The 21,332-nt window shown below is 45.5% G+C and overlaps 1 protein-coding gene across 1 annotated transcript in view; it reads right to left on the reverse strand.

Moving 5' to 3' along the window:
• Positions 1-314: 314 nt before the first annotated feature.
• Positions 315-21,332, reverse strand: part of fgf22 (fibroblast growth factor 22) — a 22,412-nt gene continuing 1,394 nt past the window's right edge. Inside the window, exons 2-3 of the mRNA XM_042056761.1 lie at positions 3,849-3,952; positions 315-1,871 (exon numbers count right to left, since the gene is read on the reverse strand). Of these exons, the coding sequence (XP_041912695.1) occupies positions 1,677-1,871; positions 3,849-3,952 (299 nt within the window). The 3' untranslated portion in view covers positions 315-1,676. The remainder of the gene's footprint in view (positions 1,872-3,848; positions 3,953-21,332) is intronic.

Below are 21,332 nucleotides of genomic sequence, written 5' to 3' on the forward strand. Positions count from 1 at the left end.
TGCTGAACTAACATACTGTTACATTCAGTGTTGAGAGTGCTAATAGTATACAGTAGTCCGAAGCATGATGTATGTAGATTGCAAATGTAAATTCAGTATCAGTTAGAACTTGAACTTGGACAAATTAACTTGAATATGAAAATAATAAGATTTTCATGAGTGGTACTTTTTCTTTTAAAGAGTATAATTTCTTTAAAGATAGTCATCACCACTAGCATCACTATTTTCATCATCATTATCATCATCATCATCATCATCATAATTATCACAGAATATGACAGAGCTATTATGATAGATCACACTTTTTGTACATGTTTGATCATTTTAGTGTTTATTTGAATTCAGTTTTACCAGGCTGAACAAGACACACACAAATGCTCCTCTGCAGTAAAGAAATATGCTTATTAAACAGTGTTCAGTGATCATGTCCTTGATTGCAGACACTGGAGTAGGCAAGCAATACATGATGTTCAACCAAGAAACTGACATGAACTTCAGCAAAACACAAAGGGGAGAAGAGATGGAGCCTCACTTTCAACACAGAGTTCGAAAAATTAAATATATTAAATGTTCTATTTGCAACAGATTGGTGGAGAAATGTTAGTGAGGTGTAACGGAGTAAGAAGTACAGTCTACACATGAAATAGTATGAAAGGGTCAATTAATTGTCTTTTTGCGCTTCAGAAACCAGACACCATTAGATACATAGGGCTTTCAGTCCAGAACCATTTTAACGGTGATGGTTGCCAGACAACCACAGAGCTTCAACCTGCGTCGAGTGCCCATCAGTGCTAAGACTCAGGGGAGTCAACCGACGTGATCTTGTCCAGACTCGTCCCAAGGCCAGTTTGTTTTACTGTGTGTTTGTTCACCTTGCGAAGGGGGCAGACACTTGGACCAGCAGTAAACAACACTTATCTCTGCTCCATGAAAGGCGTAAAAAAGGGATCTCCTGCCGAGCATAAAACATGGAAAGGAACTCCCAGCATAGTTATCTGATCAGAGATGAATCTCATCGCATGAGTCTGCACTTAACAGGGATCACTGCTTCACACAAACACAAACATGATGCGCACACACACACACACTCAAGCACAAGAGTTTCTCAGTAGTGAAGCAAGTGAAACAGTATATACTGTATGTATGTCCATCCACTTTTATATGGAGAGAGTAAGATCCCATTGTCCACAAATGCAGCCCAAAGTCACTTCTCAAATCAGATGATCAGACTCTTCAGAGAATCCTGCTTGAACATTGAGTCCTCCAGTCCAGCTTATACATTTAGGATCATGTTGGATTTAAACAGACTTTCTACTCAGAAGAGTGATAGGGATGAACACCATAATATTTACAAGTAAACTGTGTTTTATACATGTTTTTTTTTCAGCTGCCTTACTAAGGCATACACAGGGGCAGAGGGAGAATAACTTAAAGGTAACTCCACTGTGACCACACTAAGCATAATATGGTAAAAACAAACAAACAAACACAAAGCCCCAACAAATGTACATACAAGGGAGAGGGCTTACAATAGTAACATCATAATAGCATAACAAATATATAATAATAATAATAATAATAATAAGAGTATCAACAGCAATTATGATGACAACACTAATATGTGAGGGATGGGATGAGCCACTTCGGGGCCTGGGGCGGGGTAGGTGGGGGGGTAATTACGTAGGCATCATGGGTAGGAAGTGGGTGGAGGGGTGCCGCCTGCGGGCTTTGTGTCCCCGGCGGGGCTTTCCGCGGCCGTTGAGCGACACAAACATCTGCCGGCCGCCGTGCCGCCAGCGCAGCGAGGCGTACGTGTTGTAGCCGTTTTCCTCGATCCGCTCCTTGAATTTGCAGCTGGGGTTGTACCGCGGCTGAAAGAAAAGAAAGGAAAACAGAAGAAAAGGACGAAAGAGGCAGAGAAAGAAAAAAGAAAGAGACAGACAGACAGAGAGGTTACACGGGGGCAGTGAGTACAGGGCCTTTTGGGACAATCAGTCCTGACCTGCCTCAACGAGTCGGGTCAAAGGTCAGAGATGGGCTCAGAGATACAAGTGCTCCGGATGTGACCCCTCTACATGGGATCCTATTCCAAGTGTGTTCACATGGAGTAATGACAAGCACTGCCATAAAGGGCCCTGATGACCTCCCTGATAGCTCTTTGACACTGAGCCGGATCCGGCCCTGGCCTGGACCACAGCCAGACCAGAGCACAAATTCTTTCTGTGCTTCCTCATATGAAAAGATCTGTTAATTACAGGAATCACTCTTGTTATGCACTATACTTGCATGATAAATATGCGGTAAAGAGTTTACATGCATGAATGCATGAATTTCATTCTAAAGCGGCACTTCAACATGCAAGTAAAAGAGGGGCACCGCTAAGGGGGAGGGGGGGGGGGGGGTTGGGGTAGCACTGACAGGGGGCCCGCCCCCTATATATTATCAGGAGGGCCCCCAGAATCATTGTCTGTCATAGGGCCCAAATTTTCTAGCAGCGTCACTTATTGTATTGACTGTATAAAGATCAGCTTTATGAACTGTCAAGACTTTTTTTGATAAGAGTCTCTAACCTAGGCCTACTGCTGTTTCAATCATTTCAAATGTTGCTTTTTCACACAACCTCTGTGCCGTTGCCATGGAGCAGTCAGGTAGTTGTATAATGTTTGTCCTTGAAGACTGCAAAATTACCTAGTTCTTACAAATTTAAGTCTGCTTTTACTATTGGATATTCACTCTTCTTATCAGTGAGAATGGATGAATTGAACCGAGATGATGACTACAGTAAGCTGTGGTTTAGCTTCCATCACAGATGATTATCAGCAAGCCATCACACTGCCCTCCTTAAGATAAGATCAGCTAATGGGGGTTCCTCAGGTGCACTCTCATTAAGCTGTGATTCAGAAGGGGATGCTATAAGAACTTGCGGTAACACTTTACTTGACAGGTGGGGAAAACCATGCTGTCCTAGTTGTCACCTTCATTTCCTAGTTGTCGTCATCTTATCACAGCAGGTACAGTAAACAGACTGCTAGTATGAGATCAAGTTGTGAAAATGTGTTGTTAATAGGGTTAGTGGCTAGCTGCTATTGACAAGTAGCATGCAAAACTGTAACAACAGCCTTGCTGTTTTAATGTATAATATTGTGTGCTTTAATGTTACCATAAAGAAGCAGTACAGAACCTTAAACTAGCTGATAAGATAAAAGGTGTTTAAAGTTGGCACTTTAGACAGTAACGTTAAAAGAAATTGACAGAGCCACTCCGTAAGATTTCAACAGACAAATGAAGCCAATTTGAACCCTTTTTCCATTGGCCCCTTATTTGTGCTGCACATCTTCAGTCAGTGTCAGTTGAATGATAAACATGTGAAAACAGTGGGAACAGCAGCTGCCCTTCACACGACCATATCATCTAAATTAATTAGTAGATGATATACCAAAAGCTGACTTTAAAAACATATGTCAAAAGTAGCAAATCACTGGCTAGCACTGCTTTCATTGAGATTTATGAAAAGAGGGATGCTACAAGATCCCTGTTACTGTGACTGTGATAGTGTCTCTCTCTCTCTCTCTCTCTCTCTCTCTCTCTCTCTCTGTGTGTGTGTGTGTGTGTGTGTGTACCCCCAGGGGACATCTGACTCTAGTACAGTCCTGGCCCTAGTCTGGCACAGGTGCGGTTGACACACCTTGGGTTACAACCAGATCTCAAAATCCTCACAGGGACATATAGTTAAAAAGAACAGGTGCAGATGAGGCTTATTCTGCATGTAGGATGGATGACACTTGTAAAATGTTTCTTAATAATGTCATGTCAGTAAATGTCTTAATAAGGTCTGGAAATGCACCTACCGATCCAAAGAGGGTGCCCTTTTTGGTCATGGCTAAGTACAGCCCCGTGCTGACAGATTTGATGGCGACAACTCCCACACTGACAGATCGGATTTCCATCAGGCCTGGAAAAAAGAGGGAAGAGAAATCTCTGTTAGAGTGGTGGACGAGTGGAGTTTCCCCATCAAAAGCGACTCTATCATTACCGATTAGGAAACCAGGCATCCGTAGACCCTGGAGATGTATATTTTTTACTCTCCCCAAGACAAGGAAAAGAGGATATGCACGACAGTGTTTCGTGATTCCCCAAGGTGAAATACATGAGGAAGAAGGAATCCAAAGGACAAACATTCAGGTCATTGCAAAGGACAGTCTGCTCTAGAAAATCCACAGCAAATCACCGTCCAGTCAATTTAATGGGGGGGGGGGGGGGGGGGGGGGATTATTGTGCTGTCAGGTTTGAAACACAACACCGAAACAGTGAATCCTGCAGAGACACGCTATTATAACAGCATGAATGTCTTTGTCTTTCCCTCATGTTAGTTGCCCATGCTTTGAGATGCAAATGGCTCATGCTGCCTTGTGTTTTTTGTTGGAGTGCATCCGTCCATGCACCAGACTAGCACTCTGCCATCTAGAAAGGAAAATGCATTATGCAAAAGAGGAGAACCCAGCCACAGAAAGTTCCAGTCTGCAGAGCAGGGAGGCTGGCTACCAAAGTGGAATCATTCCACACCTGACAGTCTGCCCAGATGAGCCTCCATCTTGTTTTGCTGTTGAGATAAAGCAGGTTGATAGCCACCACAGCGCACTTGTGCTCAGTTCAGACCCTTGAAAGAAGTGGTGATGGCACAGAGAAATAAGGGTGACTTGTGGACAGTGATTGGGGACAAACTCTCTTTGGTGTGGTCTTCTTGAGTCGGCTTTAGTCTACACAGAGGGAACCAGACGTATTGTGAAGATGACAGACAAAACTGTTTTTTGAGAGGCCATGGTGTTCTCCGCCCCTTAAGAGTTTGAATAGGAGGTAATTGCTGGACGTGAAGCTCTCTTAGATAACTTGCGCTTGACTTTATATTCAGTCAGTCTCATCTTCAAAGACACCCTGATATGAGGGACTATCTGATCTTGAGGCATGTTGTTCCATTCACCCATAGAAGTCATTTTTAAAGCAAGAACATGCTGTGGAACAGCACTCTTTCTCTTTCTGTCTTGCTTACACTCTCTCTCTAACTTGCTCTCTCTCTCTCTCTCTTTCTCTCTCTCTGCCTCTCACTCAGGTACCCTTCTAAATAACCAAAAACTAGGAACAGTGCTAACAAATGGGCTATTGCCTTTGGACAGGCACTGTGCATACACCAACACATAGAGGTGCTGAATGAGCTGTTGACCCAGAGTCAGTAGGGAAATGAACCAGAAGCCACAAACACGAGACCCGGCTAGCTCAAGCCCGCAGCCCAACCCTCCCTCCAACCCCCATGGAGCGGGCAGCCCAGCACCTGAGCCAGCGCCGGCCGAGTTTCCACTCCCGCGCAGGGACTCCGGATAGACTCGTTCAGAGATGAAAAATAAATGCTCACACCGGGGGCAGAGCAGGTGCAAGCCTCACCGCGTGCTCGCAGTTCGGCTGTGTTTACTCGAGACCAGACTGTTTTTAAAAAGGACCCAAGGAAAATCTAAAAACAACATTTACTTGGCACAGTGGCCACAGTTAATAAATATGTTAAAAGTAATGCCAGCAAGTTGCAAAGGCCCTTTGCCAGCTTGAGAACGCCATCACCTTGACTCACTGCGCGGGGATACACAAGTGGCTACATTTCCAGTCAATACAACAGCTTAAATTTCAAAAATTGCAGCTTGTTAGTAGGGTGTGGTTGGTGCTTGTCCCTATGGGATGTGGGCACTGCAGAATGATCTTTAGACTAATCTGTAGACTGCCCTCATTCGCAAGTTAATGCCAGCACACAGGCCCGTAGCGCTCAGTTGCCTCTTTCACTCGCCAGACGCACAACAGAAGCAAACGGTCTTCTCCCCCATGCTTGTCAGGTGAGGTCACCCCTCTCAGACAGAGAGAGAGAGAGAGGAAGAAAGAGAGGAAGAAAGAAAGAAGGGGGAAAGATATAGAAGGTAAATAAACACAGCGCTCTCTGAGCCTCTTTCTTCTCTGACACGCACAGCCAAGCGAAGTGACCCCCCTTCCCCATCAAGCGACAGCAGCTGCACTGACGACACTAAGCTCAAGTAGCCTACACCAACGTGTCCTATGTCCCTGCACCTCGTCACTTTGGACACAAACATACAATTTGCCTGTCGTGTTTACAAACATCCAAGGAGGGGGGGGGGGGGGGGGGGGGTTGCACGTGGTGGGAGCGTGCGAGCACCTCATAAACAATTAAACCCAGGATGCTGCCGACTCCATGGGGCTTTCATAATGTTTAATGGGATCTGTCCCGTCAAATGAAAACTTCTGGTGCCTGAAAGTGTCACTGCCTCCACTGCTGCTGCTGTGGCTACGGCTGCTAACGATCTATCTCCGGTAGCCCAGGGGCGCGGGCACGCACGCGTGACTACACGTGTCATTCTCAGACTGTGAGACTGTGAGACTGTGTTAAAACCAGCAGGAGAGGAGGTGCCTTTGTTTGTAAATCAAGTTGGCTGGCATCTGTAAAATAAATAAATAAATAAATAAAACACAGTCAACAAGTTAAAGAATTTGTTTTGTAATCTTGGGTGCCAGTTGATGCCAGGTATTATGGATTAGCCATCAAGGTAAAGTCAGTCACCCAAGTGTCAAGTGGTTAAAAAGGGAGGCCTTTTAGGGTCTTAAACAGCCAAGTGAAGATGAAAGCATTCAGTGATGCACTAGAAAAAGGGCTCTTGAAAAGAGGTGAGAAGAAAAAAAAACTTTTTTTCCTGCTAGGGTATCAATTTGGTTTGCTGAAAACTGAGTATGTTGTAGGGTATATGCCCAATTCTTCTGTGAAACATAAAACAGCCATGACAATGGACTAATGGGTTCGACTCCTTTTAATGAAACATCTATACATGACAACATGGCTTCCTGGAGAGGGGAAAAAGATCTAAGGGGATGGATGAGGTGGGGATTTTGTCTTGTTTGGAGAAAAGGGCTCAGGCCTGTGATGCTTGAGAAAACACCAACAAAAGCGAGTTAGGCCCATATTAATCTTAGTCCCCCTTTGAAAATTCGCTCTATTGTGCTAAAAGCCCAGAGACGACTGTGGTATTCAAGGTATTAAGTATAACTATCTGACCTTACATGCTAAAGTCCTCAGGTCACACCACTTGAGGGCCCCTGGTAGCGCTAGGGCTGGACTTCACACATGCATAGCCTTAATGTTTGCACTTGCAAAGGGACTCAGGTTAAACTGCATTGCTGCATCACCTGAATTGCTCTTAATAGTGAAGAAAATAATCAGTGAAATATATTGAAATATACATTTTTAATACAACTGAGCTGTGATATATGTTAGGCTATTAGTTTGCTGTGTGGTGAGCTGTAAAGGAAAGCAATGAAATGGCAACTTATTTCGCAGTTTACTGACACAATAATTCAAAGGCTTTTTTTTATCTCCTTTCAGGTTTGAGAGAGATTCTGAATAGAGTGAGTTTTTCTGTCCTTCACCCCCAGGCAAAATCTGTTAACCTTTGACATGTTTTGGCCAAAGCTGTCAATAAGCCGACGCTGCTATTACAAGCAAATCCTGCTCTATACGCACCTAGTCAAGTGTGGACTGACCACTTTTCCATCTTCTATGGGATTTTTCTTTTTTTAAAAAGCAACGAACAAGCCCTTTGCCTAGTCTTTATACTCTTTCTCTTTCTCTTTCTTCTCTGCTTTTTGGAAGTGAGCCCATCGTCAGATCATTCAGCCTTTTCTGACCTTGTAAAAAAAGCACAGAAAAAGGAAGGAGAGAGAAAAGAGAACCCTCATGGGGTTCCCTTTGTCAAAATTATGGTTAAAGGAGAAGGGGATAGAGAGAGAGAGAGAGAGAGAGTAAGGCTGCTTGGTGCTAGTAACAAGGGGAGGGTAGAGAAGGATGGTGGGTATGTAGGATGGAGATGGGGGTGGGGGGTGGTGGTGGGTCATAAAATGATGTTGCCTTCAAACCGCCCCTCTGTTCCCAATAAGTCTTTGTTACACACCTGAGTAGTAGATGGAGACAGGGGTCTTCTTAATGACTAGGCTTTTTGTTGACCCCCCCCACCCCCCACCCCCATCCCCCAAACCAAAGCCTCCCCAGTACAACCCCACAACCCCAACCTTACCCCCCCCCCCCCCCACCCCTTCCACCTCCAAAAAAAAAAGATCCCTCCCACCACAATTAAAAGAAGGGGAAAGGGGAGAGTGGAGTGAAAGAGGGAAGCAAAGATTTCTCCAGCTCTTTCCCCCCTAGTCTTTCTCTTTTCCCTTTCTCTCGCTGGCTCTTTAATTTCTCGGGCTGCCCCCTCCAGTAGCCCTCCACGGCCCGCTGCTTCGCCGGGAGAGAGCCTGGGAATCGGAGGGCTCCAGCGGGGCGGCTGCTCTTGATTGACATACCTTTTCAATTATTTCACAGTTTGCTTTGCTTTTAAATGGAAAGGGCCCTGTTGTTTTTTCCCCTTCTTTCCTTCTTCTTTCAAAACACAAGCTTTTCATGTCGGTTCTTCACTGTTAGGCCTAATGGCTGTGACCAGCACCTTTGATCTGATCTGACCTCCACGAAGCTCTCCAGACGAGAGCATAGGCCTGTGTGTGTGTGTGTGTGTGGGTAGAGGTTGAAGACAATGGCGACATCAGTCACGACCACTTTGAACACCTTGATGCTGGTTTGGGAACAACTGTTTCAGGTTACTTTGTGTGGCCTGTTTCCTGGGTTACCCATCACCACGCCTCGAGCGAGTAGTGTTCAAACTAATGGCCAAGTGCATTTGGACTATTTCAAATGCTGCACACAATATCTGTGAGCATCTATTATGTACTAACGATTTATAGTTTGATTTGTACTTTGATTCTGCTGTGGGTTTTCAGTTCTATAGCTAACTTTATACAATTATTATTATTATACAATATTGTTTTTAAAATATAATTTTGATTAAACAAATTCAAAGCCATTAGAGACAATAAAAGTTAGATATTTTTATCTGAAGTACCACTCTGCTCTCCCACTGACCAAGTTAATATAATCAACAAATCGATGGCTGTAGTGACTTTGTGATGGCAGCCTCATCAGAGCTTGAGCCTTAGGTTAAAAAAGAGGGAATCGGACAATGGCCCCCTCTTGGCCCTTTCTAATTGCTTTCTTATAAAAAAAAATGTAGGGCTTTTAGACCCCTCAGGTCCCCGTCTTTTGTGAGAAGCCTGAGGGTGAAATGGGAAGATTAGATGTAAGGAGGGAGAGCTTAACCTCAAGTTAGTTAACTTTAGTTTCCATTGTGTCTCGGTCCAATCAAAAAATCGTTTCAGTGATGAGTTCTCAGTGTTTGTGACTTCAAGCTGGGAGATAGATTTGCAAATCTTCCTTTAAGTCAGTCATTTTGTATAGCTGTAGAAGTGAGATGTTATTACAAAACCACAAAACACATAAATACCAAAATAATAACTGAATGTATTGTGCATATCTACCTTATGCTTTTAGAACTTTAATGATGGTATGTAGAAGAAGGTTAAAAAGTTCAGAACTGTTTGTGTGTCCTCTGTGCATGTTAGTTCTTAATTGAGGTGTTTTTTTTTATGTATTTGTTGTTGACATTTTAGAAAGTCTGGACATATAAATAAACAAATACAGATAGAGCGGAAACAGAAAACCAAAGTATGTAAAGTGCATAGTATTATTGGGGGGTCACTGTTTATTTATCATGTCCTCAAGAGTTACACCATCTGGAGTAGTCCAGAGGCATTTTTATTTTATGTCAACAAAATCTATCCACAACACCTCTAATTTGTTACAGTTCAGATAAACACTAGAGAACACAGAATACAGGCTGCTGAATCAATTAGCATCAAAAGCAAAACAATGCATCCACACGACATGAATGTTCAATGCAGAATTCTGCTTCAGAAACAACAGCTTAATTATCTGTTCAACAGAAACTAAACTGCCTACTGCCAAGGTTAATAGTTGAGGATGTGGATGGTTCAAGGCCACTGTGACAAGTTCAGGTGTAAGCATTCAATAAGAATGGCTATGAAGTATCTTGTTGCGCAATTAAAAAAAATATGGCTTTCTGTTCTGACTCCTACTTACATTACGTATTCTAAATAAATAAAGCCTATTCAGTCTTACCAAAAAGGCTATTTTGAAGTAACAAGCTGATATGCTGTTAAATATCCCCTTTCTCATCATTTTGACAGCACCCGAATATCCATAGCCCCATTTAGCAGACATGCTCTCACAAACAGGTGCCCCAATGGCTTGTAATGATTAGATCTTTTTAGGATGCTTGAGCTGAATAGCTCCAATAGAGTGAATTTACTGAAAGATTAATAATTCTCAAATTCTTGTGCAGAGGATGTGATACCACCTCTGAGATTACAGCTTTTTGCAGAACACTGCCGTGAAACCCAATCCTCTATGAGGCATCAGCGTGGCACTTCTGGGACAGAACTGGTCCTTTACTGGAAGTGCTGCCCTCGGACTCAACAGCTGCACGGTCGTCCAGCTGTAATGAAGGGCTCAACACATCTCCCACCATGTCCTGCTGCCACGGAGCACTTCTCTGCCTATCCTTGAAAAATAGATATTTTAGGTGCTTCTATTTTTAATTATGAAAGCCGTTCGGTGGTGTTATGTCATCCATGCGGCCAGCCGGTTTTCGATGGGCCAGTTTGTTTATGAGTGTGTCTGGTGCTGGTACATTTCGCCCTGGAGTTTACGGTGTGTTTAACAGGCCTGTGACTGCCTAGGCCCGTGTTCCAGAGACACGGAGAGGTTAGCCCCTGCCCGCCACAGCTGTGGGCCTCCAGGCTTGTCTCCGGACATGCATCATACCTATTAAGCCTCAGAAGGCATGGATGATTTATTCATCTCACCCAAAAGGTCTCCGAGACACGTCTCCTGTGAGGAGCATTTTCCCATCTCCTCTCCTCCTCCTCTCTCTTTTTTTCTCTTTCTCACTCACTCACTCACTCATATAGGCATACACACACACACACACACACACACACACACATGCACCTCTTAGGCAAAGTACTTGATACATTTCTTGAACTGCCACATGTATTTTGTGTTTAAAAATGCAGTGCCATGATTTTCCTTTGACTTCTCCTCTGATGTAATGAAAACTAATAAATACCTCCTATTTGACCTCTGATGTAATAAACATGAATAAATACCTCCTATTTGAAATGAGGCAAGTGGTGGATTTTGGAATTGAGATTTTTTTGTTATTTTTTTGCTGCCACCATCCTATTCCAGGACATCACTGAATTAGACTAAACATTCTCAGTAAGAGCTGTTATTTTTAGTAGCAGTGTCATTTGTCCCACCGAGTAAAAAGTGATTTAGCCGAACCTGATATACTCAGAAGGACCACAGGCATCAAAGGGACATTCCCGAGGAGGCAATCTTTCACGACACCTCACAGAATACAGGTGCCAGTATCGGCACTAACAATGGCCTATATGTGCTTCATCATAAATAAGTAGGGCACAGGACATTTTTTTGCGTTTGTGTGTGTGTGTGTGTGCTGGGACGATTTCTCTAGTGAGTAGCCCAGCCCGACGAACAACAAGACAAATGGTAGCCCATAGAATAGGAAGAAAAGGACCCGGCCAGGCTAATTCATTGCCTGCCCTGATTTCCGCCTTTGTTCCCACATTCCAGCGACCCCTGGGGTGGTCATAACAGTGGTGGGTCCGATAGCATCCCAGGTCGCTGGTGACTTGGGACTCTGAAGCTAGTCTGGCACTGATTAACGCTTTTATATCCATCATCTATCATGACTTTTTTTATTCCCTCTTCAAGATCAAGATAATAGCAGAACAAAGCTCTAAATTATCGTACGATAATTTAAGTGTGCCAAATGCACAATTGCAAAATCATCTCCTCTCTTAAAAAGTGACCAATAAAAAGTGATAGCAACGACACACCTAGTATGATAGTGGACAAGTAAACAAAAGGTGGTGGCTTCAGTAGTTACTTGTTGGTGTGTCGTGTGTCATGTGGGGTGGGGTTGGACACCTCTTCATAAACAAAAGAAAACCCTTTAGCTGTGCTTGAGGAATTGTGGAGAGGCATCGAAAATAACTATTTTCAAAACTCCTTTTTGCAAATTTATTTTTTATACCTCACATATGGTTGAGTGATTTAAACATCATCCCTTAGAGAAACAAGTTTCTGACATTGTCATACTCACTAAACTTTAAGAGCGTGTGCACAGCGTTCGCCATCCAATCTCATAAACATTCTCCGCCCTTAATACAAAACACCTGTCCCTCCCTGCCCACAAACGTCTGTCTGAAGTCCGGGGCTTTACCATGTTGTTGTATATGACCCATTCACTTGGCCTCGGCTTTAAGGTGCAAATGGACCCCGGCTACCATGGCAGCTCCTTTACTGGGGGCCGCTGGTCCAAAGTTGGAAACAATGATGTGAAAATGTCCCTCCATTTGCCCCCCGATTTCTGAATGGAGCGCCGGGGCCGGTGGGAGGGCCAGCGGGGTGGACAGACGAGCGGGCGGGAGGGTAAGCGACTCGGCGACTGTAAATGGTTCGCTGCGCAGGTGAAAGACGATTCTCACACTCACTCTGCTCTGGCCTGGCTCCGCGCGGGCCCCGACATTCTCTCGCACACACAATTCCGAGCTGGTACAGTTTCAAGGCCCCAGCATTCTAGTAAACCCACCCCCACCCCACCCCACCCCACACACACACACACACTGTTCTCTACCCCACCACCCTCCCTCTTTTATGCGATGCTGAATAAGTGCTCAGGGGATTAGCCTGGTCCTTCAAAGGCCATTAAAGCAAATGACAGGTATCCCATTACGCTCCGGTGCACTGACGGACCAGGTGAGGAGCGCAGGGGCCACGCTGGAGAGCACGGGGTCAGCCGGGGACAAAAACGCTCGGCCCCGGCGCGCCGAGGCACCCCCCTCCCCCCTACCCCACCGCACCCCCTCATCCACTCCGACAGACTGCCTGCTCACTCTAACCACCCCCACGCCCCCCACCAAACCCCAACCCCATCCCAACCCCACCGACACAGACGGCTCTGTCATTCATGAATAATGCTTGGCTCACGAGCAACTCACAGACCAGGGTTTGGTCTGGATAATGACCCGCCTGTGTGGCCTGTGTGGCTTTCTCCTGGTCAGCCCCGACACTGGGGGGGAGGGGGTGGAGAGAGGACCCATCCTCACGATGTGGCATAGAATACAGATAGAACTGTTGTTTGGTTGATGTCTGTTGTATGTCTGTTAATGTATGCCTGTTAATGTATGTCTGTTAATGTATGCCTGTTAATGTATGCCTGTTAATGTATGTCTGTTAATGTATGCCTGTTAATGTATGCCCGGGCATGAAAAAAAGACATTAGATTGAAGTATTGTACGGGTTGATTTTCCAAGAGAATGCATTTCCTGTACTTGAGGCACATATAGAGTTCCTTCACCCTACTCAGGCAAGTCATTTAGACAGCTCAGCAAAGCAAGAACCATTCGGAAGTGTTTCATGAACTAATTCCGACTTAAGATTAAGGTGATATTTTTACCGTCAACAGGCCTCAGGTCCAATGTGATGCAAGTGTGCCTGTGATCTACAAATGCTGATATACTGGAAAACCACTGCGTTGAAGCCGGCGCATCATATGGTGACAGCCATCTTATCACACTACCGAATTACATGTGACTCATTATGACAAAGTCCACACACACTCACACGCACCACCCCTCCAAGTGACAGCTGCTTGAATGCAGGTTACAACAGCCATAGGCCAGACAAGGGGAAAAACACAGATAAACAGGACCAGCAGCGAGATCCTCCTCTGGGTAATCAGGTGCCGGAAGTTATGATGGGTGGGCTCCCCGCCGTTTAGTCTCGGCGGGTTCCACACCAGGTTCGTCTCTAAACCGTGTAACGGAACATCAATCAACCCATTAACAAGCTCTTGCATGGAAAATTAGGCCACAATCACCCCGATGGCCTTAGGGAAACTTTCAGATCTGGAGTGCCTGACCCCTCCACCCCCCACCCCAACCCCACTCTGGAGGGGCGGCAAGGTGAAAAGGGTTAACGAAGTGGCGGTCTAGTCGTCTGGCAGTGAAGGGCCCGAAACCAAACCCTACCCAGGAGGAAAACCTTTTCTTTTTCTTTTAATCAAGGGAGCACAGGAGGAGTGGAGAGCCTCCAACTCATGCATCACATCCGTAACGAGGGAGAGCGAGAGCGCTATCAAAGGCCCGGCGCAGATAGTTACAAGCAGATTCGCCAGAGCACTCACTGACTCACGGCTTCTGCAGCTTCCTGCACTTTTCTATCAAAAGGCCAGCGGGTGAGGTCACTCCTGGGTGCCATTAGCTTGCATGCGGGCGGCGTCACTGCATCTGCAGCTGGTTGTGGTGCCCCAGACACAGTACTGACTTAAAACAGAACCAAAATGGGGGAAGGAAAAATAACAAGGACTGTTTACCATAACCTTACCTTCATCTTCAGTTTGCTCGTCAGAAAAACAGCGGTAACTCAAACATGGCCACATCTGAGACCTGGGCGGGATCTGTCAGCTCAAATTGCACACTTGCGCGCAAAACACACAGCTTATATTTACCATGCAAATTATTACACATTCTTGCACAGTGTTTGACTGAATCATGTTGATTTCCCCCAGATTTCCTTTACATTCGAGACTTCCTAGTGCCCGCGAGTAAGTACGGCACTGGCACATGAGGGGAGGGCAGGGGTGGAGTGGGTGAAGTGGCGGAGGCGGTGGTGGTGGCAGAGATGGTGAGGGTCTGGTTAGTGGAAGGGCTTTGGTGCCCAGTCGGGCAGCTCGGACGCAGGGTTCCAGTGGGTGAATATGACACGGAGTAGCCAGCCTGCCCTGGCCTTGGCCCCATTGTATTTACATTATTAAAATGAGACGGGCAGACAGGGAGGTGACAGGCTGCACAAGAGGGAAATCAAGCGGCCTGTCAAGGCTGTCACTTGCTCCACTGGCCAAAGGCCCTGACCCTAATACTATCCACCGCTGGGGGCAGGGGGTGAGGGTGGAGGGGTGGCTGCACAGAGAACATCCAAGCTCCGGCCGACCCGTCACCACCCCACCCCACGCTGCCGCCTCACTCCCATCATCCAGTCTGGCAGTGGAGCTGCCGCAACTGTCACGATCAAAGCTTAAGCAGTAGCCTGTGAATATAGATAAGCCTATTTTTTTTTCTGTCTTTGAAATAAATAAAGAAATAGAAAGAGAGTCTCTAGGGATGCCTGGCTACGGTTGGCTGCAGGGCCACAAGGGTTTTTCCAGCCCACTGTTTCTGCCAGGAGGCTGTTTCACGCTCCCCACACCCATCACCCCTCCACCCTCTCACTATCTGCCATGACTCACCTTCAGGTCGACACTTAAAAGCATTTATCCTATCTCTCTGATATGCTTTTATTATCACGAATGTTAAGCAGAGCATGCAGAACAACAGAGAGGTATACACAACAGCAGTGGTGGCAGACAGAGACATGGCCCTGTGGAATGTGTTGTTAAGCTGCTGTGTCCTCGTGCACATACACTGCTGTAGTTACTTCCTGGATGAGTTCTGGCCCTCGTTAACCATCTGCAGAGGTACAGTAGCGGAACATCTATTTCAGGTCTGATGGATGATATCAGGAACACACACTCATACACACACACACACCAGGAATGCAAACACTCAAACATTCATTCACACACACACACACACACACACACACACACACACACACACACACACACACACACACACACACACACACACACACACACATACACACACACACACACACACCAGGTATGCAAACACTCAAGCATGCATTCACACACACACACACACACACCAGGTATGCAAACACTCAAACATTCATTCACACACACACACACACACACACACACACACACACACACACACACACACACACACACACCAGGTATGCAAACACTCAAGCATGCATTCATACACAAACACACACACACACAGTCAGAGAGAGTACAGAGACGTAGTTATAAATTAGACATAAAAGAAGCGTAATGCTGGAGAGAATTGTGAATGTGGTGAAAGGGACTGTGCTCTAGGTAACTTTGTTTCAAGATACTGTATATTGGGCTACCTGCCTGCCTCCTCACATATGCTGATTAATTTGAATTAGGAAAGCAGAAGGACAAACTGTTTTGCATTTGTCGTCGCACACACACAAATCAGGGCGTGAAGGCTCAGACAGACCTTACAGAAGATTAAAACCACATTTCACAAACCGTTTTATGGTGTTTTATAGATAATGACTCGAGATTTGAATTTCCCCTGGGGATCAATAAAGTATCTATCTAGATTAAGAAGATATGAGTATTCAGTGTGAGTGGGGATGCGAGCAGGTCAAGTTCAGCCATTGTACTATACTCCTTGTATCAAAGTCAGATTTTCTTTGCCTTTCATTAGAAAGGTATTAAAAGATACTAAAAGATAATATCAGCAGTTATTAAGTTATACTGATTGCCATTTACTTTACCTAAACGGAAATCAGTATAATTACTCAGTGGTGTGTTTGTGGTCAACAACAAACATATCTGCATATTTTACAACAGGACAAATGAATAACAACACGTCTTCCTTAATACAACCATCGGAATTGCAGTCAGTCTACCATTACTTTCTTCTTTGTTAGATGTTGGGCGAGCGTCTGCCCTGCATGAGTTAAATGTCAGGCTGAGTCCGGGTGAGAATATTTCCTTTGGCAGATGATGCTCAGCATATGGCGTTGCATGAGTAATATTTGCAGCGGGGTTCCCAATCCCAGTTGATCTAATTAATACCTATTTTATGTCTTTCACAAAAAGCTTGTAATAACACCAATAACAACCATCCTTAAGGCCTGTCACTGTGTGCAAAATATGATACAGGCGCAATTTTTCTCCAAGTGTTCGTGCTTGGCTCAGCATGTACTCAATCTCAAGCTGTTTTCATAGGGCAGCCACGGAGAAGGCACCTCAAATGACACGAATCATAGGCCTCAAATGGTTTGCCAGTCTTTATGCCTTCGGGTCACTTACTTTTACCAACCTAAGTCTACATCACTAATTACAAGACACATATGCTGTTTGCCTGAATGTAGTGTAGGTCTGTATCTGTGTACATGTTACTTTTTTTTGAACGCATAGAACACATTACCGAATTAGTATTCTTTACTCACATGCAACGTTTTTGAATAGTTAGGACAGTGTTAGCTTGATCTCTTGAGCAATGAATTGAAATAAGCCGTGTATACAGGGAGAAAAAGACAGCCTGAGGGAGCCAGGCGGGCTCAATAAACCTGCTGATGAACCCTGCCGAAGCAGAAAGAAGCCAGGGCCAGACGGGGCTGTTAGTGGCTAATTGCTACACTTTTTCCCCCACACTATTCATGATATCAAGCTACGTCGTTACAAGGCTAATTAGCGCAGTAGTGCCACACTTCCCACCCCCATCCCCAACATTCCCAGGGTGTGTGTGTCACCCCCCACCCTCTCCTCCCCTTTTCCTTCTTCAATGCCAGGAACAGCTGGCAAGGGATTGATTTTCAACATTTCCCACTAAAGCCAAGGCCGCTGTCCTTATTCGGAAGGATTAAAAGGCAGGATTCGTGGGATTTTCCCCAAGTTTTGGCACTAACGTGCTCGGTGAAGCCCCTTTAGATTGGGAGAGTCTTGGTGGAGAGCTTACAGACGTTCTAATGAGCCACTGGATAACGACCAGTCCCACTGCTCTCTCTCTCTCTCTCTCTCTCTCTCTCTCTCTCTCTCTCTCTCTCTCTCTCTTAACTTTATTGTGTCCCACAGAAAGCAGTAATGTCCCCTCTGACCCCACATAGGGTTAGCTTAAAATCACCTAAACAGTGATAGAGCTCGGGAAGAAGTTCCAAGTCTTCATTTACTTGAGTCAGGCAATTCTTCTCCACTTGATTCAATTCTCTTCTCATCAGTGATCTGAAATGAGGTCTGTAGATAGGTACAGTAAAGGTTTGACTTGAAAAGAGTGAATTAGCACCAGCGATCGTAAAACATCATTCAACCTTACTTGACTACTACAACAAAAATTGTAACAACATCCCATTTGCTCTTTGATGCACAGGCTTGTCTTTGTCCGGCCAGTATTAAGTAATTTCCACAATATATTCAACAGGAATGGGAGGTTTTCTTCCCATGGGACCTTGTCCAAGCCAAACACACCTATGAAATCACGGCACAGAAAAAAACACTAACATCTAAAGGGAGATGCAGAATACGAAAAAAAAACTTGGTCAACATGACACAACTGCCTGTAAACACAGCTGAACGTAAGGGAAGGGGTGAGAGGGGGCCTGGCACATAGCAAAAGCAGCCATATTTTAATGCAAGTGACTTGTCTGACTATGATTGTCGCATGACCTTATTTCCTTAGGTTGAACGCGTTGTCATTGCCTGGCCCCTAGTCAAATGTTTGATGTCTTCAACCACACACACCCAAAACTCAAAACAGTGTGTCCATTTATAGTCAAACGTGTTGAGAAAAAAGGGGGAAAAAAAGGGGGAAAAGAAAAAAGAAAAAAGGCGTATGAGTTGGCAGGCCTGACAGCAATATTTCATGAGGAGCTGGGACATGAAAAATGAAAAAGAAAATAACCTTGGCCAAGCATAATCACCGAATATGTATTTCCAACATGACTGGATCTGGCCGATGTTGAGGCTGGGGCAGAGGCCGAGGAAGACAGGACAGCGGGCAGTGTGTTGTGATTCAGCTCCTTCCCGACGACAGCTCGTAATCATCTGATGTGAGATCCAGCTCCGGCAGCTGCCCGGCTCTTTCTGCCGGCACCGATTGCTCGGTCACGACCTGTGACCTGGAACAGGATATGCCGTGTACTTCGTTTCGCAACCTGTAAACCGCTGTTCCCTCTCGGCTGTCACGACTCAGCGGCATAACTCGTTCTCTTGAGGAATTGAGGGAAAGTTTTTTTTATTTTTTATGGTTCGTCTCAGCCATTCGTCTCTGTGTTATTTTTGAAAACACCTGTTACGTGCCTCTGCCTGCGCCAGTGATTCATCACTCTCTCACTCTCTCTTGTTCTCCCTCTTGGTTATCGCTGCCCATCCATCTGGTTGGGGCAAGATTCATCATTTGAATATCTACCTTGGCTGCCAGATGCTGTGCTCAAACAGATCTGATAAATATCGTTTGAATTTTCTGAACAACAATAAGAAAGAAAGAAAAATAAAACTTCAAAGGGCCGAAACATGGCACAGCACAGAGGGTAATAACTTGAGGAATTTACACCTGCATTTGTCTTAAAATTCAATGATTAGGGGAGGTGAAAAAGTACTTAGAAGTACAACACAAGTGCCAAAATAATGCTAGATTGCTTACTTATCACAAGCTCAACTACTTCATCTGAACTTATTTCTTCCCTTTCACCTCCTCATTCACCTCTTGTTCTATTCTGGGCCCCTTGAATCAGAGCCGCAGCCTCCGCGTCTTCCCTGGGCTGTTCCAGACACCAGCCCACTGGGATTGATACAATATTTTCCAACCTCAATTAGCCGAGAGGCTTGTTGACTAATTCCAACTGTTTTTGCACCTGAGAGGTTGGGAGCACGGACTGGAAAAAATGAGTGGGGGTTGAGGGCCGGGGCGAAGCGAGGGCTGTTTGGGCAGCGTAGCAGTGGTGTTGACAGACAGTCAGGGCTACAACGAGGGCAGGGTGGACGGCACCTAACGGCGCGGGTTCACGGCCACGAGCACGCCCGAGAGCGGCCGAGCGCGAAGGCGAGAACAGCAGAGACACGACAGAGGGTGGCTTGTGTGCGATTGGATACAGCTCAGCAGAACGGCAAAGCCAGAAGGTGCCACAGCAACTCATAAATCATCATTAAAAACAACAAATAGCCCTGTCCCTCACCACTATCTTACTCAGTCAAAACAACATGACATCCAGTCCAGGCATTTCTCTCAGTAATGCGGTCTCTCTGCCGGCTGGCAAATGGAAGTGCATGTCACAGGGGCAGCCAGACGAACACTAATGAAGACCTAATTTTGAGGTATGGCCTCTGTGGCAGCGACGGGGCTCCGAGAGCAGACTAGCATCTCTGGGGTCGCAGATACAGACGCTCGCTCGGGTGGGGAGGAGGAGGAAGAGGGAATTATTATTATTGCGAGGGCAGGAAATGAGAGGAACCTGGTGGGCGAAGCATGTAAGCGGATTGCATCTGGGGGCTGGTCTCTCTCAGGCCACTCCGCAGCGCAGTGCGGTCTAAGCGGCTCTGACAGGGACCATGGGAATGAATGATTTACAAAATCCAGCTTTACGACACACACCGAGCAGGGTGAACAGGGTCCTCCGTCTAGAGCATGCTTGAGGAGAACCATTCGGTGATGTTCATAAAAGTCTACAAAAATCCGGACTGTGCACTGGCTTCAATAATTACATCATATGTGTGTGTGTGTGTGTGTGTGTGTGTGTGTGTGTGTGTGTGTGTGTGTGTGTGTGTGTGTGTGTCACTTTTAAATGCTTTATAAGCTGTCCATTATAGCCGCCTGCAAGATTAATAAATGTCACACAACTGTTTAAATTTCCTCAATGGCGGACACAGCTGTGCTTGGAGTATAGCTTTTGTGAGTAAAAACAAAACATTGACTCACTTTCTGTCAGAATAAAATCATTATCAAAAGGACAAGTTAATATTTTCTCCCTTGTAGTCCACACAGGCCACCACAGTGTCGTCAGTTCACGACCAAGATGACCCATCCTGACCTGGTCACTCTGCACTCCGATTTTCAACCCCACTTAGACTTCTCAGCTTTTGTGCTCACCCAGAAAATTGGGATTTTCTGCGCCAGTCGTGGTGATGACAGATAGTGGGGGTCCACTTTGGGAGGTACGGTCACACTGGATTCCAGTCCATGGTGATTTCTTGCATGGGATCGCTTTGCTGACAGGCACATCAGGGTGATTTATCCCCAGGCATTGTGTTTAACATGCCTTGTGCACCTGCCATCTCTACTGGATGCCTGTTTTTTGACACCCCCCCCCCCCACACACACACACACACACACACAGGTGAAGTCAATTACTGGACAGTCGGTTGCAGCCTTCTTCAGAGGAGAGAAGCACTGTAATGCCAGCATGGTCAAACTGTACAAATGAAGGCTCAGTTGAAGTTCTGGACCGCCTGGCTGTATGATGAGTAACACCCCAGTGTGTACACGCAACTGGAACATAAATGGTGTTTTGGATAGTTTTGTCCATTACAAATGGAGGGCTTCAGTTCAGCTTTGACAAGTTAATCCCCAGTGTAACTCAAGCTTCTTTACCCCCT

Source organism: Alosa sapidissima, chromosome 12, assembly GCF_018492685.1.
Source record: "Alosa sapidissima isolate fAloSap1 chromosome 12, fAloSap1.pri, whole genome shotgun sequence".
NCBI lineage: Eukaryota > Metazoa > Chordata > Actinopteri > Clupeiformes > Clupeidae > Alosa > Alosa sapidissima.